The sequence below is a fragment of the Telopea speciosissima genome, chromosome 8 (genome assembly GCF_018873765.1).
Source record: "Telopea speciosissima isolate NSW1024214 ecotype Mountain lineage chromosome 8, Tspe_v1, whole genome shotgun sequence".
Classification (NCBI taxonomy): domain Eukaryota; kingdom Viridiplantae; phylum Streptophyta; class Magnoliopsida; order Proteales; family Proteaceae; genus Telopea; species Telopea speciosissima.
In genome coordinates, this window is record NC_057923.1 from 59,462,166 (window position 1) to 59,488,266 (window position 26,101).

Genomic DNA, 26,101 nt, shown 5'->3' on the forward strand with positions numbered 1-26,101 from the left:
TCGACATCGTCTAATAGGAGACAGAGTAATAAAGACCCTAGATGTTCGTGGAAACTATTGGGTCAATTTTAAAAAATAAATATCGGTGAAATATTATTATCACAAGGAGGGTATGTTATTTTTCAAACACAATATATCGATCTATTCTGTCGCATGGACAGATGATGTGTCAATCCCAATTGTTGGACAGAGAGGACATGGTATAGATTAATCGTTATCAAATTTTAGAGGCTAATTCAATCAAATAACCCTAGTGTATATATTGACATGCATCCCTGTATGCCCATACATGTATACCAAAATACTCTTAATCATTATTGTGCACTCTCATACCTCTTAACCGAAACAAATATTTTCGATAGGAAAAACCATGAAAATGGGCGGTTCAGATCTATCTTGTGATTTCTGAACAAGTAACAAATACTTGTGACAGGATTTGGGTCCTCTGTAGCGCGACAGGATTTGTAGCGCACCATCCAATGGTCTGCAGTGCTTGGTCACGTAGTCCAACATACAGACAGGGTATTGGACTACGTACCCAAACACTGTGAGCTGTTGAATATGTGCTACACTCCCTGTCACGCTACAGAGGAACCCAACACCTTGTGACATCAATAGCTACCCACTCCTTTACCTCATCTTACAGTCGTCTAGGAAAAGGTTTAGAATGCCAGTTAACCCTCCCTTAGTTGATGGAACCAACAACTTTAGTTTTAGTAGTTGACTCTAAGGTAATTTTAAAGGGATTCCATTATGCCAAGCACAAAGTGCATTCCAAAACTATGTTTGACCCCTATACAACTAAACACGCATTGAATGACGAGTATTATTGTCCATGAATACAAAACATTTTTTTTTTTTTGGTAATTAATACGGGTATTTAATACTTGGCGGAAAGGAATTGTCTGATAGATAAATATAAGGGGAAGTTTTCATACACGGCCGTGTTAGTATGCATGGTTGTGTCCCCTTTCACAAAGAGTTGGAAAAGTCATAAACCCTCATCCATTAATTAATGCCTTGGAACTCCCACCCTCTCACATACACGGCTTACACAGCCATAGATGAAAACTTTCCCCATAAATATATTCAACAAAACACCAAATTACAAGGATACCCTAATAGGGAAAAAGATAGAAGAGATCCAAGAGAAGAAAAATGAAAGAGAATGGGGGAGCTGGCGAACTGCCACCAACTAACAAAACATCGTTCCCCTAAATAGAGGGGATTGGTTGAAAGGAGATTGGCAAATTTTTATTTTTATTTTTATTTTTTAAAAGTGGGTTTAGTCCCACATTGGGTGTGTGAGTGTGGTGTTTGTTGTATATATATATATCCGCCTTTACACGGTCCTTAAAGTCGGTTAACCTTTTGGGATTGATGCTAGTTTGTGTGATGTCACTTTCATCGAAAAAATTCGTGTTGTATGCACTGGATGTGTGGGTTTAGTCCCATATTAGGTGTGTGAATTTTATCGAAAAAAATCACACTATGTACGCTGGGTGTGTGGGTTTAATCCCACATTGAGTGTGTGAGTGTGGTGTGTGTTGCGTATATCTACCATTCCACGGTTCTAAATGTCGATTAACCTTTTGGGATTAGTGTGTGGTTTGTGTGATTACACTCTCATTAAAAAAGATATAATTAAAAAGTCAAAATGTTTTTTTTTTTTTTTTTTATCTTGAATTCCCAATAATGATATAAAGTTTCACTTTTTAAAAAGTTAATACAAATTATCGCACAAAGTAGAGGATCGGGCTCCTCTCCAGCCACCCCTGAGCTGGAAGATGTCCGATACAGTACTAGAGCTCAACATGTGGCCGAACTGTTGTTTTAATGGCAATGATGGACGTGCACATCTGAGCGTAGTGCACATGGGATGGAGAGAAGGATTTTCAGCTCGATAGTGCACATCTATCCTCGCCAATCGAACGACGCCTCAGCCACATGTCGAGCTTTGGTGTCATGTTGGACATCTTCTAACACACCCTACGCCGTAGAGGACCCAAATTCCAAATTAAGTAGAGGGGTCAAGGTCCTATGAGGTATCCACTACTCGGAGTACCCTCTCGATACCCTCCCGAATAATCAATGGTAAATGCTAATATGAGAGAGAGTGTTAGGTAAATAGTCCTAAATAGAATATCAATACATATTTTATAAAATAATAATAATAATAATAATAATAATAATAATAATAATAATAATAATAATAATAATAATAATATGATATAGAGTTTGACTATCTAGTTAATAAGAAAAATGGAATATTTGCACCATCGAATCTTCTGCATCAATGTGAATCTTCTTTCCTTGTCCACATATGCCTAGATTGCCCACTCAACAGAAAATCAATTCATATATATATATATTTATTTATTTATTTATTTTTTTAAATAAAAAAATGTTGATCATTCAATCCTTTGAATATTTTTTTTTGGGGTAGAATTCAACCCTTTGAACGTTTTAGCAATGATTTGACCATTGGAAGCCATCTTATGCTCATTATATAGAAATGGGAGAGGTTTTGTGTGGTGGAGATTGGATCATCTCCACGTATCAACAGGTGAACTTAAATCTCAGAGTCAATCACATTTTAATTTTGTTTTCATAAAAACCCCTTCTTCCCTTATAAATGGTAAAAATAAGACAGGTGGTTCACATGTACGTTCACCTGTTGGTACATGTGAAGGAACCAAACTCTGTCTTGTGGGGGGGGGGGGTTTGCCCACACTTAAATACGAGGCAAATAACCACTCTACCCCATGAAAGATGGAAATCTCACCCTAAGATGTCAATGTGTGTGCTCTCATTAATCCCATGCATGCATAAAAGCTACGACACGACCTTTCTATATAGGTCTTCGATGCAAGGTTTTATTTATCGGTATTAATAACCGTATCGGTATGCATCAGACAGAGTAGGTGGGTAAGGGTCACTTTTGGGTATTATTACCCTATCTATCCGACACAGTATTTGCCAAAAAATATTAATTAAAAAAGAAAAAGTTGGGAGACATGTACTAACTTACTAAACATATGACATAAAATCATGGATTGTAGCAAAACAGTAAAAAAATGGAATGAAAGAAAAAAACACCTTAAAAATCTGCAAAACAATGAGAAAGAAGAAAGGTTGGGTTACTCAGCCTCTTTTGATCTGTATATCTTCCCTTGAAGTACAAATTTTTTTTTTTTTCCACTGGATGTTTAGATTTGCTGAAAATGGTAGAAGGTGGAAAAAAATCAAGTAGATTGGACAATTAGAAAGTAGGAGTGTTTTATAAGATTTTTGCAGGTTTTCGGTGTATTGGGTGGGTTCGGCGATCTTGTCATACATCTGATACCATAACGGATCTGATCTATTGGATTGGCAAGGGTATTTCAGACCTTCAACAATAAAGGACGGAAGTTAATGATGACATTCACTCAACCCAAAGTCCAATCATAACATTAAATCACCATCAATAAAGAGTTTCTTCACAACACCGGAACATTTTTATTGTATGAAAGGAAGAAAAAGAAAAAAGAAACATTCCTAAGGATGCAAAATAGAAACTTATATTTTCTATTTTGGTCCACATTTGACCAAGAATAAGTCTTGTTTTTCTTTCTCATTCAAAGAAAAACTTTTCTAGGCTCTCAAAAGACTAGGGCTTGCCCGTTTTCTCGCTGATGATCTTCGTTATGGAGCAAATCGATTCCACAAGCGTAACCGACGCCAATTGCATAGGGTGCATTAGCATGTAATGCGGAAATTCTGAGTATAAATCAATAGAAATGGATAATCAGTTTCCTATTCATTTTAAAAACATCCATTTGACAAACTCCTGATAGAATGCAAGAAAACATGGCTAAGACCTTCTCCATATCCCTTCTCTCACTTTGCTTACTTCTTCATTCCTTCCTAGCAAACTGCACAATAATAACTCCACCCCTTGTCCCAGCTCTTTACATATTTGGAGATTCACTTGTAGATAGTGGCAATAATAATCAATTTCCCACAAGTGCCAAAGTAAACTATTTACCATATGGCATAGACTTCCCAAATGGGCCAACAGGAAGATTTACCAATGGCAAGACTTCTTTAGATTTTATAGGTAAATATAAAATTTCTATATATTAAAAATGATTTACAAAAGAAGAAAATAAATAGATTTCTTTTTTCCTCTCATTAGTTATTTGTTGTCTTGTGATTTTAATTTTTGCAAATTGATTTACTTCTAATTTTCCTTCTAATCTTATTAATTTGTTTCTCTTGTGATCTTTGATGGCAGCTAATTTTCTTGGGTTACCTTTTATTCCTCCATACAATGGTCTTTCAATAGCTGAAAAGGGCAAAACAATAACCGGAATTAATTATGCTTCGGCATCGGCTGGCATCCTTCGAGAATCAGGAAGTGCATTAGTAAGTTATATTGAAGTTTAGATTTAAAATTCACAATCTAAACATCGCACATGGGATTCTGAGATTCCTCTCCCCCCACTTAAACCCGTAAAATAGCCTGATAATATGGTCTTGATCAATTAAGCATATTTGAATCTTTCTCCTAATGGGCTTGTTATGCAGGGGAGGAATGTACCCCTAGGGGTACAAATTGAGTCATTCAAAGAAACAATTAACCTATACTTGCCACAGAACTTCCAAACCAATGATGATCTCTCTCAACACTTATCTGACTCCATTTTCGCGGTAGTCATAGGCGGCAATGACTATATCAACAACTATCTCATGCCAACAAAATACAACAGTAGTCATTTATACGACCCGAACAAATTCGCCGGAATTCTCTTACAAGAATTCACACAACATTTAAAGGTGATTGAAACATATTCACCTTTGTTCTTATTTAAGCTCTCTGTTTGACAATTTAATCTCAGTTTTGGTTATATATAATTGCAGAACATTTATAATTTGGGAGCAAGGAAATTTTTGGTATACAACCTTAGCCCAATTGGGTGTATACCAGCAATGGTACAATTAAGAAATGTTACACACGGATGTGCTGATGATATAAACGATATAGCAGCTCCTTACAATGTGGGCTTTCCTGGTATGTTAGAAGAGCTGAGAAATAGTCTTCCAGGCTCAACCTTTGTCCAAGCAGATATAAAGTCAAGCTTTTTCTTGGACCATAGACCTTTTAGAGACGGTAAGATCGATATCGCAATTTTAATTCATTTTTAATGAAAATTCTTCTTGGGTTGTGTTTGATATGCATTCTTGATCCATTTTGCATTCTCGAACGATTCATCTGAGAATACAAAATCAACCTAAAATGTATACCAAACACTGCCTTGTTCGATGATCTCCATCTCCTTGACTAAAACTACTAGAATTTTTTTGTGTTGCAGGGATTATTGATTCAAACCCATGTTGTCTCACAGACAATGAAACTCATCAATGTCTTAAAGATGTACCTCCTTGCACTGATAGGTTTAGACATGTCTTCTGGGATGCAATTCATCCAACACAAACTGTGAACTCGCTGCTTTCAATTGGTTGCTTCTTTAGTCATTTGATATGTACTCCAATGAATGTGTTGGATCTTGCTCTGCTCTGAACTAATAAGCTAGGCATAGCTTCTCTCATCAAAAATAAATAAGGCATAGCTTCTTAGCAGAGTCATTTTTAATCTTGATGTATCTATTTTTTGGGAAGATATGAAAGTGAGTAAATAATTTTTGTAAACTTCCTTTTTGTATTTAGAATGATTTAATAAATTGTAGCTATATTTGTAGCTATATATCTACCAATTTATGGTAATGTTGCATCAATCCTGTTGACATTGTTTTTAAGTTTCTTCTCTCTTTTACATTTGGTTTAGTTATTTGTGTTATGATAATCAACCTATTTTTATTTTTTTTTCCTAATACATTTGATAAGTCTGGATTAATAAAAAAATTCTCCACTCATGGTTCTGAGTATCGGTATTGTATCGTTCGTGGGTGATATGTACCGGTTTTGCTAGTCACTGATACTAATATTGTACCGATACCGTATCGGTTGCATGGTACAAACAAGGGGTAAAATGGTCAGAAAACTCATTTTTTAAAGAAATTCAAGGGTAATTTTGTCCGATACATTCGATCCAGGCCGATACCGTATCGGTATCATATCGATTTTGCGTGTTGCCGATACCCATTCCGATACCGTGCACTAAAACCATGTCTCCACTTCTTCATGCTCTCCTATTTATAGATGAAGTTTTTGAATCCCTTCGCCAATGTTGATTGTGATGCAATAATTGGACTCTAGGGTCATCATAACCCTCATCCATAATGTTTATGATCTGAAATATATTTCTAGAGTCCAATCGGAGGGTCGGATGGGGTGGATGAAGATATTCTCTTTTCAGCATGGGTACAGAGAAACTAAATACGAACATATATACGAACATAGCAAATTTGGCCACCTTTTAGTCTATTTTGGATGACCCAACCAACTCATTTTCCATATTTGGATTGTCCGAATACTATTGGATCACTTTCAATAAAATAAAATTTGGCAAAATGTTTATAAAAAATTATGTTATTTTTTAAAAGTGGACAAATGATGTGTCCATTCAAATCGTTGGACAGAGCGGACATTGTCTAGATTGAGGGGGATGAATATTGTTCACGTAAGTGAGCGTACGTGAACAACTCACAACCGTTCAGATGAAACATTCCCACATAATATATTCTATTTGAACGATTGTGAGTTGTTCATGTACGCTCACATATGTGAACATTTCCTACACTCGTTTAGATTAGCCATCTATGAAATTTTAGAGTCTAATTCAAATAAGAAAATAAGTTCTTTGTGGGAGAGTGTACGGATTGGATTCGGCTCGGATAGTGCTATATCCACATCCGATTAGCTTTGGGACGGATTCGAATAGTGCTAAATGGATACAGACATGGATATGGATCGAATATTTTATCCGTTTACATGCAAATATAACTTTTCGGATAGCTATAACCTATTCATATCCGTATCTGTTTAGCTTTCGAACGGATTCAGATAGTGTTAAATGGATACGGACATGGATACGAAAATGAATTCCGACTATTCATTACACCCCTAACCGTCCACACTCAACACCAAGGGGGGGGGGAATGATCGCCCCTCCCCCTAAGAAAGGTGGATATCTCAACCCCATAATGCTTATGTGCCCTCTCATTAGCTCATGCGCATGCTCCCCCATAGAAAACATTCACCTTTCAATTAAATACCCCATGTGTATTGGGCCCTATTGGCATGGAGCCATGGACACTGTCCTGGACCATAATCGGTCTATTTCTAATGGATTTCTTCAATTTCTGCCATATCAGTCCGGTTTTATGAAATAGAGAAGCGCGCTTCAAGGATGGAGACATAAAATTCTGGTGTCATCGCTTGCTAAAAATAGGATTATACAAAAGGAGACACAAAGAGAGAGAGAAAGAGAGAGTACTCGTGCAACTTCGGACAAGAGTCAAGCAATGGGGACTCGTAAGCTGCGCGTGGTGGAGAAAGAATTAGGCTCCTTTGCAGCGTGGGAGGAGTTCGGTTTCTTTGCATGCAGGTGCACGTACATGTGAGAGGCAACCACCTGTCTAATTTTTACCATTTACAATGGGAAGAGGGGTATTTATGAAAACAAAATAAACATGTGATTGGATGTACGTTCACCTGCATGTACGTACAGATGATCCATTCTTGCGTGGGGGTACATTACAGATCTTGTAGCACGGTACTAGAGCTCGTCACATGGACAAACTCCCATTTGAACGGTGAAGATTGATCGAGCTGAAAATCCTGAGCATGGTGCACATGCGATGGACACGAAGATTTCTTAATTTTGAAATCTAGATTTTCAACTCAATCCACTCCGTTCAAATGCTAGGTCGTCCATATGGCAAGCTATGGTGCCGTGCCACAAGATCTTTGGCTTTTCTCGCTCACAACTCACAAGCCGTGCCTACGGAGGTGGTAGTGGATATGCAATTATGGAGGGTGCCGATGATTTTGGAATTTGGATGGTAATGTTGGAATGCAGAGACTCAGAGAGAGGGAAAATTATCACCTCTAGTCATGGTTTTAGTGCACGGTATCGGAATGGGTATCGGCAACACGTAAAACCGATACGATACCAATATGGTATCGACCTGGATCGATTGTATTGGACAAAATTACCCCTAAAATTTAAAAAAAAAATGAGATTTCTAACAATTTTACCCCTTGTCTATACCGTGCTATCGATATGGTATCGACACAATAGCGGTATCGATGACTAGCAAAACTAATATGTATCACCCGATACCGATAATTAGACTCATGCCTCCAATTCCCTACCCGGCCCAGTTCCCAATTTTTCTAATAGGGGGTGGTGGATCCCACTAGAGCAGAGTATTTGGGCAGAGGTAAGGTGGTCATTTCAGCCCCTTGTTAGAGGAAATGGGGAACTGGGCCGGTCAGGAACTGGAGGTGATAAACATCCGAGAGAGGGAGAGATGAAAAACAGGGAAAAACAGGAAGGGGAGTTGGAATTTGGAAAGGAGAGAAAAAGACAGGAAGACAAGTATTATTAGTGGGTACAGTTTTAAACTCTGCAGTGTTGGGACAGGTTTATTGATGCCCAGTCAACATCCATTAATTATCTAATGGGCAAAGAATCTCAGTCAAGTGGCATAGCCCTGCTGCGCCAGAGAGGCTGAAATGATCGGATCGGGTTCCTCCACGGCGCAGGGTTACACTATATATAGGGAAGCAGTTTTCCGTACAGGAGTGTGGCCTACGCCAGCACTCCCATGAATCTATCTCTTTCCTCTTTAAAACAAGATGGCAAAGGTGTCTTTTCACATGGAGAGGAGAGAGAAAGACTCATGGGAGTGCTGGCGTAGGCCACACTCTCGGACAGAGATCTTTTTCTCATATATATATATATCAATCAAGTACCATGTGGATGCCTGTCAGCCTGTACATGCTATCCTATTGGTACTCACGCTGATGCAAGGGCCACGCCACTTGACAGATTTAGATTTTTTTTTCTTTCTCATATCTAATATACCGAACTACCACACGAAAGATAAGCTTTGAGATCCACTCAAACATGCAATACAAGAGCTGGGAAGATTGCACCTTGTGGCCAGAGAGGTAAAGAACCCAAGGATCACTCTAGATGGGAATATCTCTATTTTTCCTTCAATCAAATTCTTTAAATGAGAATCTTGTTTTTAATCAATTGACAGTAATACATGCAAGATTCTCACATGATCCTTCATTATGCGTAACCATATGTGCACTCACACCTGTGTCCTGGAATCAACATTCCAGAGACCACATGGTGTGACGACCATATGAACCTAAAGACAACCTTAGTCCGTTAATAATCATGTAAATTAAATAAAATTAATATTAAGAGAAAAAGAAGAAAAGCATGGTCTATGCAAGTACTCTCATTTGTATATCTCTTTTCTCCCTTATGAAAAGAAACCTTTGGTCCTTGTTTTGGGAAAGAGAGAAATATACATCATCGCTTCTAGACAGTGAACCACTTCCCTAATATCAATTAAAAATTTCGAGTCTGGTAGGGGAGGGGGGTGGTAACCACAGCTTGTGGTAGAGGAGTTTCATCGAGCACATGGTAGATATATAGGTACACTTTATATATTAATTCTGAACCCAAAAAGGAAAAACATAAATTAAGTACTTTCATATCTTCCAAGATACATTACATACTTGATACTTCAAGATGAAAAAAGACTCTGTTGAGAAGCTTCTTGTTTCAGTGCAAGCTGCATCACATTTATTGGAGTACACACCGTTGAGCTATTGAAGCAATCAATCGAAATCAGCAGGTTCACCTCTTGTGTTGGATGAACTTCATCCCAGTATTTATACTTATTCCTATCTGAGCAAGGTTTTAAATCTTTAAAGCCTAGGAAAGTTGTATTGCTTGCACTACAACATGGGTTTCTATCTATGAGCTCTGCAGCAGTAGATTTCAAAGGGTTTTCGCCTAAGACAAGGCTTGAAGTAGTATAAATGTCTCCCTGTACAAAGGTTGAACCTTCAAGACTGGTGCTCAGCTCTTGTATCATACTGGGAAAGCCTTCATCATGAAGGTATACCAATTGGTTTACATGCTCTGCACATCCGCTTGTAATATTTTCACTAATTATTATGCCTGGTGTACACCCAATTTTGCCAATGTTGAATACCAAAAATTTCCTTGCTCCCAGATTATAAAGGTCCTGCCATTGTTTAAGTATAACCCAGAACTGAGATTAATTAAATCTCTTTCAAACAGAAAAGGTTTAATCAGTTGAAGGGTTAACTTGTTTCTGTTACCTGCAAATGTTGTTTGAGTTCTTTTAAGAGAATGTTGGCAAATTGTTCTGGGGTGTATAGATTACTGCTGTTGTACACTTCTGGTTGGAGATAGTTGTTGATATAGTCATTGCTGCCTATGTTTACAACAAAAATGGAGTTGGATAAGTACTGCAAGAGCTCATCTTTGGTTTTGAAGTTCCCTGGTAAGTAAAGGTTAACAGTTTCTTGGAACAACTCAATTTGTGTCTGTAGGGCTAAGATCATCCCCTGCATAACAAACCCATTGTGAGTTTTATGTCTAAAACCTCAAAATTTAAGGTAGTGTACCAACTTACAGCTGCAGTTCCTGTTTCTGTAAGGATACCAGCTGATCCAGAAGCAAAATTTATTCCAGTTGTTGTGTTGTTCTTTTGAGTCACTGAAAGACCCAAGTATGGAGGAGCAAGAGGTAACCCAAGAAATTGAGCTGCAAAAAAAATCAAAGACCACAAGAGAAACAAAGGTTGATCCAAGTAATTCAGCTGCAAAACTAAAATCACAAGACAACAAAAAGTTTATTTTCCCCTTTGGATGAACTAGAGACACTATAATTAGATAATCTCATGTGGTTGTGGATCAATTTTTACTTGCCCAGATACCTAGAAAATCCACACATGTGTTGCCATTGGTGAATCTTCCTGTTGGACCTTCTGGGAAGTCTATGCCATATGGGTCATACTTCACTTTCGCAACTGTGACAAGGAAATTATTATTTCCACTGTCCGAAAGTGAATCTCCAAATATGTAGAGAGCAGGGGCAAGGGGACTTGAGCACTTTGCCTGGAATAGATGAAGAAGTAGGCAAAGTGAAAGAAGGGAAATAGAGAAAGTTTTAAACATCTTTTCTTGCATTCTATCAGTAATTGCCCAATGGATTTTATAGAAGAAAAGGAGAGACTCTAATGATCGTTCTCTAATCATTAATGATTTTAAAGGATTGATATCCAAATTTCAGCATAAGTAGTTGTAATACCCTTTTTTGGGATGAGGTTGCAAGCAAGTTGAAAGCTGACTTTTTGTTGAAAAGATACATAGAGTATGACTAGTAGTTCCACGTTTCAAATTACACCTAATTACACTTACCAGTTTTTTTTTTTATTCATCTATTATAGAATGGCTAATTGTGTCCTGTCATGTAGGACTCCTAGAATATGTGTGGCCCACTCATAAATGGCCAAGTGTCATATGTGTTTAGAGGATTAGGATCCACAGCCCTACATTAAAAGGGTAGTACTGAACACAAAATCTTGAAGGATCTTATGATTTCTTTCACTATCTATTAGTTTATTGTATAAGGTCACCAGTAAAAGTAGATAGACTTAGTTTTTCTAGGTCTCTGGTGATGACAGAAGAGAGAATCTTCTCATCATGGATGTCTGACCTTTTGATTAGCAAGAAAACAGATACTCATTTGAGAGTTTTAAATAGAGGGTGAGAGTTAATGATGACATAAAATCCAATCATAGAGTCACATCACCAGTGATGAAGGAATTCATTATCCACAGGCATGTAAAACTAATCTAAAGCATATGGTCGTATAATTTTTCTGACTTCGATAATTGATTTACAACCATATTAATCTTTGCGTTTTTTTTTCTTTTTTTGGATAAAAAAAACAGGGAAACGGAGGCAGCGAACCTGGGGGGGGGGGGCTACAAATAATATTTGATTAAGACCCATCAAATGGTGAAAATATTTTCTTCTAGACAGGTAAGATTGTCAATGAGTAACAAAAAAATGTTAGAATTTTAGAGGTAATGATGGGATTTGATCCCAAATCAAAGTTTTGATTCCCACATAGTTATACCAATAACCAGACCACAATCTTCAAATGTTGAATCTTATCCTTTGAATTGAAAATCTGACAATTTGCAATATGTAGCCATTTTCCCTTTTTTCTCAGTTCTCATCTCATGCTCCATTCCCTTTTTCCCATCTTTTCATTTCCTTATTTTGTTTAGAGTTCGTTTTACCTATTTTGTTTTGTTTGAATCCATTTAGCCGACCTCATTAAGTTGGGATAAGACTGAGTTTGGCGTTATTGTTTTCACCTGGAACACATTTTATGGTCCTGTAACATAGAGGCTAGATTTTGCTTATTAATATTCCTGTTATTTTCTTCTGCATTAATTCAAAGATTTCAAATGAATATAAAGATGATTTTCTGATTAGAGGATTTTAGTGTCTATAATTTAGTTCTCCCTTTTTCTGCCACACTCTTCACAGGTATAAGCATTTCTCTTTCTAAGATGACATCAGTAGCCTGATCAGGAATGCATGGTTTTGATCACCAACTCTCCTCTTTAACATAAACAAATTGAAGCTGAGGTAGTAGATATGGGTAGAATCGTTATTGTCTACGGTTCCTTGATCGGTGTGGTTCCCTAGTGCCTCTCACAAGAGGGGGTAGGACTCACTCGAGACACCTGACCGAACACTCTGCCCGGGTGGGATCCACCCTCTTCTTGTGAGAGGCACTAGGGAACCGCACCAATCAGGGATCCGCATACGATAAAAATTCATATGGTCATGGCCTATTTCATGGATTTCAGAATCAAATTGGATCAAGCAAATCATCTGGGAAATCGTTCCGAAATGGGTGATTCAATCTGAGTTTCTAAGGTTCAGGTGAAATCTGGCCGATCTCAACCGATTCTCCATCAATTCTAATCGATTCATAACTGAATCAGCTGAACCCGATTCAGATCCCGATTCCTTACTTTAAAACCCTGTAGCCAACTAACAAAAAGCTGATAGTTTTGTTGACCAAGGGAAGGGCTAATTGTCGGTGCTTGCCATTTTTATCCCATCAACACCCACATGGTTTCCCTTAGCAGACTATAGAGTTAGAGCATTATTAGGAGTACAATCAATTAATAAATTTTGTTTTTTTCTTCTATTGTATTTCTGTTTTTGTTGATCATTATGTCTTCACTTTGATTTACTCACTTTATTATTATTGGTGAAGTCTGATCTCAAGTCAAAAAGTGTTGGGGTGATTATTTGGTAGATCATTTCGCCTTCGAAATGCACGTAAATGACCTAAAAGTGCATACATCAGCTCCAAAGGTGTTGTTTCCCTGTAGAGCTCGTCGAGATCTTCAATTTGATATGTATTTCGTCCTATATTGGTTGAAGTTTGAACTAGACCAAGTATGTCTCTAGAGGTATTTTTATACTTTTTGCATTACGGTTTTCTTATATATTATAGTTATCTCTTTGAGAGATTAGTGAGTGAGGGTTTGTAATTGCTTCACAGAAATAGTGGACTCGTTCTATTGCTTGGCCGTGGATGTGGTTTTCTTTCTTGGGGTGAACTATATAAATCTTGTCTTGTGTGTTTGATTTTTTGTCTTTGCATTTCTTCTGCAAAATTGTCATTCTATTTTCTTGTTTTTTTAACACTTACCTGAAAATTTTCTACAAAATTTCTACCATTACTGAATCTACCCATTGGACCAGTTGGAATGGGCAAGTGGTTTAAACACATTACCTGAAAGATATGAAGAATTGTTTTATTTTTTTTTTAATAAAAAGAAATTCTATTCAGATAGAAAACATGTGTCACACAATATTTCAAAAAAAATCTAAATTTAGGAAAGATACGAAGAAGTAAGCAAAGTGAGAAAATGGCCATTGAAAAGGTCGTGCTCATGTTTTCTTGAATTATTCTGTGATTTGCCAAATGAATTTGATAGGAATAGAAGAAGAGGAGACTAATTATTAATGTCAAATAACAAAGGTTAGGTAATAACCAATTTTTTGGTATTATATGTTAGCTCACATGTAGGAATTGGTATAAGGTAAGACCATGGTCTCGTCAAGATCATAGTTGGTTAAAATGGGAATGACAAAAAAAACTTTGTATGAGACGGCATGTTTAAAACAGTTCAGAATTTGAATGAAACAATAAAAAATATGATTCAACATTACAATGAATACGGATTTTAAAGATATATATTTGAAAAATATTAAACCAAAAAAAGGAGCATAAATTATGCGACCAACTCATGTCTTATTAATTAAATATTAATATTTGGTGTACTAATTATAAATTTATATGATTTTGAACTAATTTTTTTGAAGTAAAATCTTAAGTTTTTTGAGTTTCGTTTTTTCGCTGGAAAAATGGCATACACATTTAAACGTTTCATATATTTTGGCCATATAATTGAGATTAATTTGGGAAACAATAAAAATGGCCAAAAAAAAATTGAAGTTTAAAACACGTTTAAATTATCTATTTTAGAATTGATGAGTAATATGAAATAAGGGGTGTCAATTGGTTCGGTTTCATTTCGGTTTAAGAAACAAAATGTAGAAACCAAAATCAAACCAAACCAAGAATATGAATACATTTTCAAAACCGAATCGATTCGTTTTGATTCGGTTTCGATTTTTATTTGGTTTTATATTAAACTTCATAGGAGGTTTTAATTTGGTTTCATTTTCGGTTTAGGTCCTATTGATCAACTTTTGTACATCTTCATCAATAAAAAAAAGGGTTTTTTTTCCAAATGCTTCCCTCAAATTACCCATACATACAAATACACCCCTAAACTTTCACTATTTCCAAATGCACCCCTACTTTCCAAACTTTGTAACACTCTATTCCAGTCCGTTAGTCTAGGACGTTAAACGTTAGTTTCAGGGAATCTAATGACCATAATGCCCTAGTGATAAAAAACCACTAAAACTAATGAGTAAAGTGACCAAATTGCCCTCATCTCTCCAAATCGTTTAGGGTTTGAAACTGAAAATAAGGGACAACCCAGGCCGACCCGGCCCTGCCCTGTGGGGCAAGTCAAGATTGGATTTTTCAGGCCCTAAGTCAGGGTCAGATCGGGTTGGGTCAGGCCAGGCCAGGGCCTGGGCCTAGCTAAGGGAGACTTAAGATTGGACTACGGTTTTAAAAAGCTCAGCCCAACCAAACCCTGTTGCAGCCTTACAAATGATCTCTTCCCAAGAAGCACAAAGCTTAGAGAGAGACTCCATTTCATGAGCCAATTAAGGAATGCCATCTTTGGCCGCTAGCCATCCCAAGTCATTAAAATCCGCTAATTACCCTTTTAGGCCTTAGGCTATGTCTTGCAAAGAACATTTTGGCCTACCTCCAACGTACTACCAAGGTGTCCTTTTTGTTTACTATGTCCTATTGATCCCTAAGGTTCTAATTGGATGGCAATCCAATATTCAAGCCCAGTGTTGTAGAAAGTCAAAGGAAATAGGGGTAAAAAAAAAAGAGAACTTGACCTAAGATAATTCCAAGGAAAATAAAACAAATACAATCATCCAAACGTAGACGAAAAAGAAATCCATTCACAAGATTGAAGTAATTGAAGCAAAAGTTGTCAAACTTCCGGTTAGACTCGGGAGATACATTTGAGCATTTTACTCTCATTTAGAACCATGTCCCTCCATTACTCCATAGTAAAGTTTTCCAACATAAAATAATAATGAGATTTTCATCAATAACTTTGAGTTCATTCGGTTATGATAAAACTTAATTATCAAGACTTTGACATTAATGCATCTATTCTTAAAGTACGATGAAACAGAAAGTTAACCCGAAAACAATGTTGACCCGCACATTTTAGTGACAAGTGTTGCTTATGAATATAAACTTAGCTTTTAATGAGATGATGAAAATTATAGACCACCTTATCTTCCGCATCGATCTAACTTCTTTCCTTGTCCACATTTGAGTGAGATTGCCCAGCCAACCAAAGGTCCAATCTTTTGGATTTTGATCATTTAAATAAAGACTCACCATTTGATGGCCTAATCAAAGATAATGTTGGCACTAATCAATGATCAAAGTTCATTCACCCAAAATAATTTGATCAAAATCAGTAAAAGCTTATTTTGGTCATTGATCACCCATGAAAAAGAATTCCTTCACCACTGGTGATGTGACCCTGTGATTGAATTCATGTAACATCATTAACTCTCACCCCCTATTGCAAAGAGGCGAAAATACCTTCTCCATACTAATCAAAAGGCCAGACATGAGTGACGAAAAACTGGGTCCATCCACCTAAATGTATTGCATTGGAAATCAGAAAAACTCTAATGGAGACCCTAAACAATAAGCTTGTAGACAGTCAAAGAAACATTAGATTATTCAAGATTTTGTAACAGCAACTTGGCCATTTATAAAAGGCCACACCTATTGTAGGAGTCCTACGTTACAGGACACAAGTCACTCATATATTAATCAAAGAAAAACTGTTGGAACATCATAATAAATAAGGTAAATTGAGGAAAAAGCTAATTGATTTGGTTAATGTAATAAGACAAAACCTAATAATAATTAGGTGTAAAATTAAGGCTCATTAAGGATATTACACAAGAAAATAATAAAAAGAAAAACTCAACTTGCTTGCAACCTCGCACAAAAAAAAAAAAAAAAAAAAAAAGGAACATTCCAACTGCTTGGAGGTGCATTAGCACGTAATGCAAAAATTTGGGTATTAATCGTGCAAATTACTTCAAAACCATCAATGATTAGAGAGGATAATCAGAGCCTCTCCTTTCTATAAATCTATTTGACAAGTCCTGATAGAATGCAGGAAAACACGGCTAAGACCTTTTCCATGTCCCTTCTCTCACTTTGCCTACTTCCTTTTCTCTTCCAGGCAAAGTGCTCAAGTCCCCTTGCCCCGGCTCTTTACATATTTGGAGATTCACTTACAGATAGTGGCAACAATAATGTCCTCAACACACTTGCAAAAGTGAACTATAAACCATATGGCATAGACTTCCCGGACGGTCCAACAGGCAGATTCACCAATGGCAACACTTTTGTAGATTTTCTAGGTGAGAATAGAGTATATGATCCACAACTACAGAAGATTGTTAATGTTTCATGCACATTATGTGCTAATTGTAGAGTTCATCTTCATCCAACGGGGGGAAGGGGGGGGGGGGGGGTGGTACTATTCTCTAAGTGATGTACAAAAAAAAAAAAAAAAATTCTTTTCCTCACATTAGTTATTTGTTTTATTGTGATTTTAGTTTTGCAGCTGAATTACTTTGATCACCTTTGTTACTCCATACCTTGGCATTCTCCTTTTGATCTTCTTATTAATTTGTTTCTCATGGTCTTTGATTGCAGCTCAATTTCTTGGGTTACCTGATGTTCCTCCATACTTGGGTCTTTCAGTGGCTCAAAAGAGCAGTACAATAACCGGAATGAATTATGCATCGGGATCGGCTGGCATCCTCCGAGAAACAGGAACTGCATTAGGAAACATAGTGTTAGTATTAAATTGAGGTTAAGGCATAAAATTCACAATGTGTGGAGATCTCCATTTAGAATATTTGAATGTTTAGTAAGACTTGATAATTTTTGTTCTAAGGAGCTTCTTGGAATTTCTTATGCAATGGGTTTGTTATGCAGGGGATGAATTTAACCCTACAGGTACAAATTGACTTGTTCTGAGAAAATGTTAACATTTACTTACCAAGGAACTTCGAAACCAAAGATGAGCTCTAGCAGTACTTATCCAAGTCCATTTTCATCATAGACATAGGCAGCAATGACTATATCAACAACTATCTTCTACCAGCACAATACAGCAGTAGTCATCTATACAGCCCTGAACAATTTGCTAGCATTCTCTTGAAAGAACTCAAACAACATTTGCAGGTAACAGAACACGCTGACCCTTTTACTGATTAAGCCTTTTCTGTTAAGATTTAATCTCAATTCTGGTTATACAATGGTAGGACCTTTACAATCTGGGAGCAAGGAAATTTTTGGTATTCAACCTCGCCCCAATTGGGTGTACACCGGGCATAACAATTAGAGAAAATATTACAAGTGGATGTGCAGAGCGTGTAAACCAGTTGGTATACCTTTACGATGAGGGCTTTCCCAGTATGATACAAGAGTTGAGCACCAGTCTTAAGGGCTCAACCTTTGTCCAGGGAGACATTTATGCATCAAGCCTTGTGGTAGGCCAAAATCCGTCTAAATACGGTGAGATATCACCATTAATTCACTTAAAGAAAATCATTCTCATATCAAACTCAATCAGTTGATCTCCATCTTGCTATCTGTAGCCAATTGAAATCTACTGCTGCAGGGTTCACAAATGGAAACCCATGCTGTATCGCAAGCAATGCAACTTTCCAATGCCTTAAAGATGTACCACCTTGCTCGGATAGGTCTACACATATCTACTGGGATGCAGTTCATCCAACACAACAGGTGAACCTGCTGACTGTGATTGGTTGCTTCAACAGTTCAACGCCATGTACTCCAATAAATGTGCAGCAGCTTGCGCTGAAACAATAAGGCACTGTTTCTCAGCAGATTTTGCTTGCGACTTGTTGCTTCTACCATACAATGCCATGTACTCCAATAAATGTGCAGCAGCTTGCACTGAAACAATAAGGCATCTGCTTTTCAGCAGTAATTTTGTATCTAATTTTGTGTTTTTCCTACTGGACTCGGATTGAATTAATATTTTGTAGCCGTATGTCTACCATTTTATGGCAATGTAGCGTAAATCCAGTTGAAATTGTTTTAACCAGAGTAGATATAGATGGCTGATGACAAGTTCAGCGGACTTGGAATTCTTCTCATGATGATTCAAGTTCTGATTTAAGGCATATGTTTATTTCTTTTCTTCCAAATTTGTCATAGCTATAGTATTATGATGTTCAGCCTATTTCTAGGGTTTTTTCTTTATAGTTTTTTTAATTCGTTAGCCCTGGATCAGTTTAATAGTTCTTTTCTTCTTCTCATCTTCACCTGCTGCTAGTAATGATGCAGATAAAGGAAGCTACTGTTCACTTGGTACTGTTCACGTGAACAGTGGTGTGGGCCCTTTTTGGCAGAGATATGGTGGATCTTGATGGGGGAATTAGTTGCTAATTTGCTATGTTGTTTACTTGCTATGTCTATAGTTTCCTCGTCTTTAATTTCTATTTTATAGTTCCTATTTTGATGTTATTCTGTTTTGATCACTAAAGAGTGGAGTTTCCATAATGTTAGGTTGCCATTTTATTTACTTTCAATTTTGGTTAAAAGCTAAGAAGTTAAGTTGTCTTTGAGTTTTCTTGTTGTACAAATCCCAATATTGACGTGTGAGGGACTGTCTATTTTGCTTTATTTCCTTTCTTGTAATAGCAACCATTACTATATATGTAATGGACCATTGAGAGTCCTTCCCAAACGAATTAATGAATGAAAGAAAAACTTGTTTGTTAGCCATGGTTGCTGTGAGAGGAAGTGTGAGGTGAGAGACTCAAACCATCTATCCCCTTCTTCCTTGTTTTCTGTTTTTCACCTTTTATTTTATTGTTCTGCGAGTTAACCTGCAATTGAGAGACAATCGAAGGCTTGATATTACTGCTGAAAGTTGTTGGTTTTTAAAGTATTGATCCTCCTGTAGAGTTGGTTCTTATTTGAACTGGTTCTGCATTATTAGATATCAGAGCCAAACATAGCCAGCTTTAAATTAAGTCCCTAGGATCGTGATTATGTTCTTAGGGCGTTGATGCTAGTGAATGAGAGAATCGCTTGACTAGATACACGATTGGCTAGTATGCAGCGATGTTGGGGTATTGCAGAATCATGTACAGCACCTCCTTGGGAAGAGAAGAGATCTTCTTTCAAAGCACCAGAACCAGAAGTCAAGGCCAACAACTTGTGACGGCAAGGAAGAGCCAGTCCTTGATGTTCCTACTGTTGAGACTTCCATTGAAATTTTGAAGGCAACAAGGTTGTGATGGTGGACAATGAGGTTGAGACTAAAGAACTTGGCGCTACAATTGAAGTGGTGGTTGAAGCAACAACTAAGGTGATTTTGGACCACAAAGAAGAAGAACACAAGGAGCTCAACACCACAATGAAGGTTGAAAAGGTGGAGGCAGAGAATGCAGCTGAAAAGGAGACTATGAACACGACAGCCAAGTACACATGTTCTGTTGAAGACTTGAAGTTGATCACGTCGTGTTGATCATGCACCTGAATTTTTCGAGGAGAAAGCGCCACGTCTTGAAGACTTCTTTCCCCATGTTCGTGAGTGGCCAGAATACTGTTTCAGTCTGAAAATGGGCGTGCACCATGCCAGGATTGTCCCTCGATTTTCTAAAACTTGTGGGCTAGTTTTTTAGGTGGGAGAGAGCTGGTGCAGATAAAGGAAGTACCGATCACGTGTGGACCTTTTTGGTAGAGATTGGTGGATCTTGATGGGGGATTAGTTGCTATTTTGTTTACTTGCTATGTCTATAGTTTCCTTGTCTTTAATTTCTATTTTTATAGTTCCTATTTTGATGTTATTCTGTTTTGGTCAGAAAAGGGTAGAGTTTCTATAATGTTAGGTTTGCTATTTTATTTACTTTCTATTTTGTTTATGCTAGGAAGTTAAGTTGTCTTTGAGTTTCCTTGGTGTACTAGTCCCAATAATGACTTTTGAGGCACTTTCTAGTTTGCTTTAGTTCCTTTCTTGTAATAGAAACCATCACTGTATATGAAATAGACTGTTGAGAGTCCTTCCTGAACAAATTAATGAATGAAAGAAAAGCTTCGTTATTACCCATGGTTGCTGTGAGAGGCCGTGTGAGGTAAGAGACCTTGAGGTGAGAGGCCTAGGTGCGAGTGAGAGACTCAAACTATCTATCCCCTTCTTCCTTGTTTTCTGATTTTCATCCTTTATTCTATTGTTCTGCGAGTTAACCTGCGACTGTCGAAGGCTTGATATTACTGCTGAGAGTAGTTGGTTCTTAGAGTATTGATCCTCCTATAGAGTTGGTTCTATGTTAAAATGGTTCTACATTAAGCAATTTCTTCTCTTTCATGATATTCCATCCAGGTATTAATTCACTTCTTATTTTTAAATTTTAACGCATGAGTATAATTTCTTAGTTTCAACCACTTGCATGTTAGATATACAACTTCTTCCTCTTGATCAGATATAATGAGAAAAAATTAGGTCACTTATTCTCATGATGATTTCAGTTGAACATAACAAACTTCCGCCCCGTCAGTCAGGTTTGCTAGAGGCAACTAACTCATTTTCAATTGAATACAGTTGGATCAATTTTCAATAAAATAAATTCCCATACAGTGTCTCGGATACACCTAGACGCATCCTCATCCCATGGCTAACCATTCTCTTGAGATATTATTGCTGCAATTCAGCCAACCCCTTTCACCTATCATACAACTGAATCAAATGACATTGATCCAACTAGGCATTCAAGAAATCATCATTACAAAGGATGGATTGTGGTAATGCCCAGCAAAATCAGAAATCAAGTATCAACTCAGTGGTTTTTATTTCCCGCCTCCCACTTCCCCAATATGATACAGAGGCATTGGACCCACAAGAGCATGGCTATGATGCAAACTGCAGAGGGTAGATTATAATTCAAATGAATCACTATGTCAATTCCCCGCAAACCATGGCACTCCAGTCCTAACAAAATGATTCCCAATATTGTCAGCCTAATGATGTCCTGAAATACATTAGACAACGCCCCTATCGTCAACCATTTAAGTTTGGGTACATGTAACCTGAAACAGTCACTAAAGACCATAAATGGATTCTTTGTTTAATTTCAAGAGTACAATAACAATGTATATTTTGTACTGCATCCATCCTGCAAAGATAGTTCTCCTCCCACTTTTTGAGTGTCCCAACTTTTTTGTCCCTCTCATAGATTAAATAATGAGCTACTATAAAGTTTACTATTTTGCCACCTTGCATGGATTACCATATTCATTTTTTTTTTGGTCAAGCGCACACGCCAGCTCAAAAGGGTTAACCAACCTTTCAAGCCGCGGAGTGCAAACATTCATTTTTATTACTCAACATGAAGAGAGCTTAAATAAAAAAAAATGGAGGGGAAATATTGAAAAATAAGGGGGTTGAAATAAAAATTGAAGAGTATTTCAAAGGGAATGGTCAGTGTAGGGGTGGAGGGACTACTTGACAAAACAAAGAAGGGGGTGCAGGCAGGGAGAGACAAAATGAGTACAATAATTTTCCCATGAGTTCCAATTTAAAACTTGAACTAATCAAGATGGGTTCTTAGTTTCAAACCTGATGAAAATTGAAAAATCAAGCATGCTTGAAGAGTTTCATACTAAGCCAATGGAAATAAACAGCAACTACGAGCACAGGGAGTGTCAAGGGTACCAATAAGCAGTAGTACCTGAAATAGGAGATGTCAGAACACATATGCATACACGTATGTATAAAGAGTAAGAGTGTGTGTGTGTGTGTGTGCGAATGCCCATGCACATGTGTAAAGCATGAAAGGGGAAAAAATGAAAAAAAAATCAAATTTCATATCAGCGAGGAGCAAAACAAAGTAACCCTGGGAATAAGTAAAACTGGTATAAAAGGTCATCACAAAGCAAAACTGAAACAAATCTTTTCATTTTCATACTTATTTGAGGTAAACTAGTTTTAAGAGCTCTATGATTTATAAGTAGTTGGGTCAACTGATGTTGACAAGGGCCATGTTTGAGGACTATAAATAAACAGGAGAAGCAATGTCATTAAATTAACTGTTTTTTCATTTATTAGCTGTTAAGAAATAATATTTTCTTAATATAGGAAGAAGTTAATCCAGCAGGTCTAGAGAGACAACAGAAATATCTGCCATGCGACAGATTATAAGAGCTTAAATTTTGTGGATAGGTAGACCACAAAAGGAAGTTGTTGGCCAAGTGGCAAAATAAAGCTTTGAAAATCCAGTGAAGACAAAATTTTCTAAAAAGAAATGGATAGTTGAAGATACAAGGGTATATGCCAACACATGAAAGGTAGATGGTTGACTCTAAATTTGAAATTTGACATCTGGCCAATCTAGATCAATTTTTGGATCTCTACACAGTCGCAATTGTCACATCACCTTTCCATATGGCAAACCTGGTGCCAGTAATGGAATATCCTCTAGACTTGCTGTGCTAGAAAAACTTTTGTCCCAGGATTCTTAATTAAAATTGCCAGTGGTCTATGATCAGGAAATATGCATATCTTCTTAAATTAATAAGAAGATTTGTAATTTGAGTCAATAGAGGAAAGAAAAGGGACTGCCACCCCTGATGTTTGTATAACCCCTTGAATTTTATGTCATCTTACATTATTGAATAGGCTTCATTGAAGTTCTTACAGTTGCACCAAGTCAACTCAAAATTCAGAAAACAGCAGTTGGATAATTCTCGAGTCTTCAGATACTGATAAAAAAACACTAGAAAAGAATCCTTGAGAAATTTTGTTCAGCCAAGAACTAACTACATCTTATCGGAATCTGAATGTGAAGAACAAACCTTTAGGGACTATCAGTGCAGCCCTCCAGGGTAACATAAATTTATCATAATGAAATATATTATCCTTCAGAAGAAATGTAAGATTAAAAATACAAAATCTAACATAACAATCACAACCAATAATCTAATACTAAGGAACAAGATCCAAAGAACCTGAAAAAGGAAACTGTCCAAGTGAATTTGGAATCAGTCATCCAAGTAATTTGTGGATGAAATAAACAATGGCATACAAATAAACTAATACCTGTCATTTTGAATGGCTGACATGATCTGATTTCCAGATGGTGGAAGGAGCTTGGATAAGATAGCAGCATAAAAGAAACCCAAAAAGGAGACAGAGCCAAGTACAACAAAGATCCAACCCCAGCATACATTTAGTTTAGAACTAAAGGACCGGTATGAAGTTGACATATCCAATGCATCAGAATCCTACATTGACCATGAAAGAAGGAGAGATAATCTCAAGCATACACCCTCATCCACATGCAGTAATCAAACCAAGTACTTGTTTGAGAAACCAATGAAATAATACAGACTTGTATCATTGTATAATCGATTTCCCCGGTAAAGAATTTTGATACCACGAGGTGGACTTTGCATGGCAATAAGATCAAACTGCAACAAGAATAAAAAAGAGGCACTTAAAATTCAAACGTAAGGAACATAAATTATTAATGCCATGACATGCATGTATCCAACCATTTTCAGACCAAAACTCATAAAATAAAGAAGGCACTTAATATTACATGTAACATGCAAGCAATTTTAGAGCATTGGCAGAATCAATATACGTTTTTCTGTGTTAGCATTTCTTAGCCTCACATGAGCCTATTTAACCATTTTCATAGAAAATCCAAAATAGCACAAAGAAAGCAAAGGTGGTTGATGGCTAGTTGTTGACCCAAGAACTACCTTTCTTTGCCTAATTACATAAGCAATTTTTGCATTTTCAAGGTAAATATGACAAGCAATCTAAAAAGGATTAAGTGAGAGCTCCCTTTAATTCAGATGTGGGAATTGGAGACTTCGGAGTTTAATTTCTGAAAATTTTCAAATTTTGGAGCAGCAAGAAGCATATCTTTCCAAGAAGATCTACATAGAAGCTATTTACTTACTTAGGAGGCTCATGGAAAGATTCAGAGAGCACAAGAAGGACCTCCATATGGTCTTTATTGACCTAGAAAAGGCTTATGGCAGAGTCCCTAGAGAGTTAATCTGTCATACTCTAGAGAAGGGAGGAGTTTCAAGTAAATATGTAGACATAATCAAAGATATGTATAATGGCATGGTGACTAGTGCAAGAACCGTGGGTGGGTAAGGTAGCGAGTTCCCAATTTCAATGGGCTACATCACAGGTCGGCCTTAAGTCCATATTTGTTTGCATTCATCATGGATTATGTTACGAAAGGCATTCAAGATGAGGACCCTTGGTGTATGTGTTTTGCTGATGATATTGTATTGGTGGATGAAACAAAGGTGGGGATTAACGCCAAGTTGGAGGTATGGAGATTAACCTTGGAATCAAAAGATTTTAAGATAAGTAGAACGAAGACGGAGAATATGGCATGTAACTTCAGCCACACTAGGATAGGTAATGAAGTAGTGAAAATTGATGAGAAGGAGATTCCGCACAAAATCTCAGTGTAATGTACCAGATATTTAAGTTTAAAATCTCAGTGTAATGTACCAGATATTTCAACCAAGAACAAAAAATGAAATCTGAATATCGACCCTCACATGATCCACCATTCCATTTAAATTTACCCAACTCAAAATTTCACAAAAATACTAACAAGGCATTGTTGAATTCTTGAAGTAAATTGATCAAATAATAGCCTTACAGATGATTCCATTATTACGAGTTACATGACCCATGAAAACATTGTCCAATCCAAAGTCCAAGAAGTAGGAAAACATTAATTTTATCCAACTGGGATCATTATGATGCTTTTCTTTAACCATTTTACTTGGTCATTCATGAAAACACTACTATTGTAAGTAAACTACTTTGCAACCAACGCAAGAAGCTACTAGAATGAATGAATGATGTACAGTGTACACTACTATAAGAACTTGCATTTATAGCTTACCTGAAGTTTCACAATTCCCTGCAGTACACTTTTGCAGGCAAGAAGAGAATTCCCTAATCCCACACCCGCATTCCTCGGGACTGTTGAATCAGTCAGGTCACGCTGCATACAACATCGAAACATTAGAGAGAGAGAGAGAGAGAGAGAGAGAAGCCGGGGATTTCAGATCGGGGAAGACGACAGGCAGAAAGAGAGAGGAGGGTACGTACCGGAGAAAGCCGACGGGATTCTGCCACCGCTCTTGGGGAAGAAGAAGTGAGTGACTCTCGGTGAAATCTCTCCTCGAATCACAAGATTCCGGCAGATTCTGAGAAATTTCCAGCGAATCTACAAAACAAGCAATGGGAAATTATCAACGACACTCCCTCGATACCCGTCA

At 37.1% G+C, this 26,101-nt stretch overlaps 4 protein-coding genes across 6 annotated transcripts; 2 read left to right on the plus strand and 2 right to left on the minus strand.

The window, feature by feature from the left end:
- The first annotated feature begins 3,814 nt into the window (after nucleotides 1-3,814).
- Nucleotides 3,815-5,563, plus strand: LOC122672507 (GDSL esterase/lipase 7-like). The gene is made up of 5 exons (XM_043869969.1): nucleotides 3,815-4,099; nucleotides 4,277-4,399; nucleotides 4,532-4,818; nucleotides 4,903-5,152; nucleotides 5,355-5,563. The coding sequence occupies exons 1-5, from the start codon at nucleotides 3,838-3,840 to the stop codon at nucleotides 5,561-5,563; spliced, it is 1,131 nt and encodes a 376-aa protein (XP_043725904.1). The 5' UTR covers nucleotides 3,815-3,837.
- A 4,832-nt stretch (nucleotides 5,564-10,395) lies between these two features.
- LOC122671019 (GDSL esterase/lipase 7-like) lies at nucleotides 10,396-11,205 on the minus strand. The gene is made up of 3 exons (XM_043868098.1): nucleotides 10,938-11,205; nucleotides 10,638-10,765; nucleotides 10,396-10,570 (listed from the first exon to the last, which is right to left on the minus strand). Exons 1-3 carry the CDS (start codon nucleotides 11,188-11,190, stop codon nucleotides 10,535-10,537), a joined length of 417 nt encoding a protein of 138 aa, XP_043724033.1. The 5' UTR covers nucleotides 11,191-11,205; the 3' UTR covers nucleotides 10,396-10,534.
- Nucleotides 11,206-16,865: 5,660 nt separating this feature from the next.
- On the plus strand, nucleotides 16,866-17,613 carry LOC122672508 (GDSL esterase/lipase 7-like). The gene is made up of 2 exons (XM_043869971.1): nucleotides 16,866-17,157; nucleotides 17,456-17,613. Exons 1-2 carry the CDS (start codon nucleotides 16,905-16,907, stop codon nucleotides 17,611-17,613), a joined length of 411 nt encoding a protein of 136 aa, XP_043725906.1. The 5' UTR covers nucleotides 16,866-16,904.
- Nucleotides 17,283-25,835, minus strand: LOC122671020. Of its 3 annotated transcripts, none has more exons than XM_043868100.1 (4): nucleotides 25,723-25,835; nucleotides 23,877-24,061; nucleotides 22,398-22,509; nucleotides 17,283-17,578 (listed from the first exon to the last, which is right to left on the minus strand). In XM_043868100.1, exons 1-3 carry the CDS (start codon nucleotides 25,828-25,830, stop codon nucleotides 22,416-22,418), a joined length of 387 nt encoding a protein of 128 aa, XP_043724035.1. In that variant the 5' UTR covers nucleotides 25,831-25,835; the 3' UTR covers nucleotides 17,283-17,578; nucleotides 22,398-22,415. The 3 variants fall into 3 exon arrangements, with proteins under 3 accessions (XP_043724035.1, XP_043724036.1, XP_043724034.1); XM_043868101.1 differs by lacking the exon at nucleotides 17,283-17,578 and adding an exon at nucleotides 17,642-18,727; XM_043868099.1 differs by lacking the exon at nucleotides 17,283-17,578 and having other exon boundaries at nucleotides 22,360-22,509.
- Between the last annotated feature and the right edge of the window lie 266 nt (nucleotides 25,836-26,101).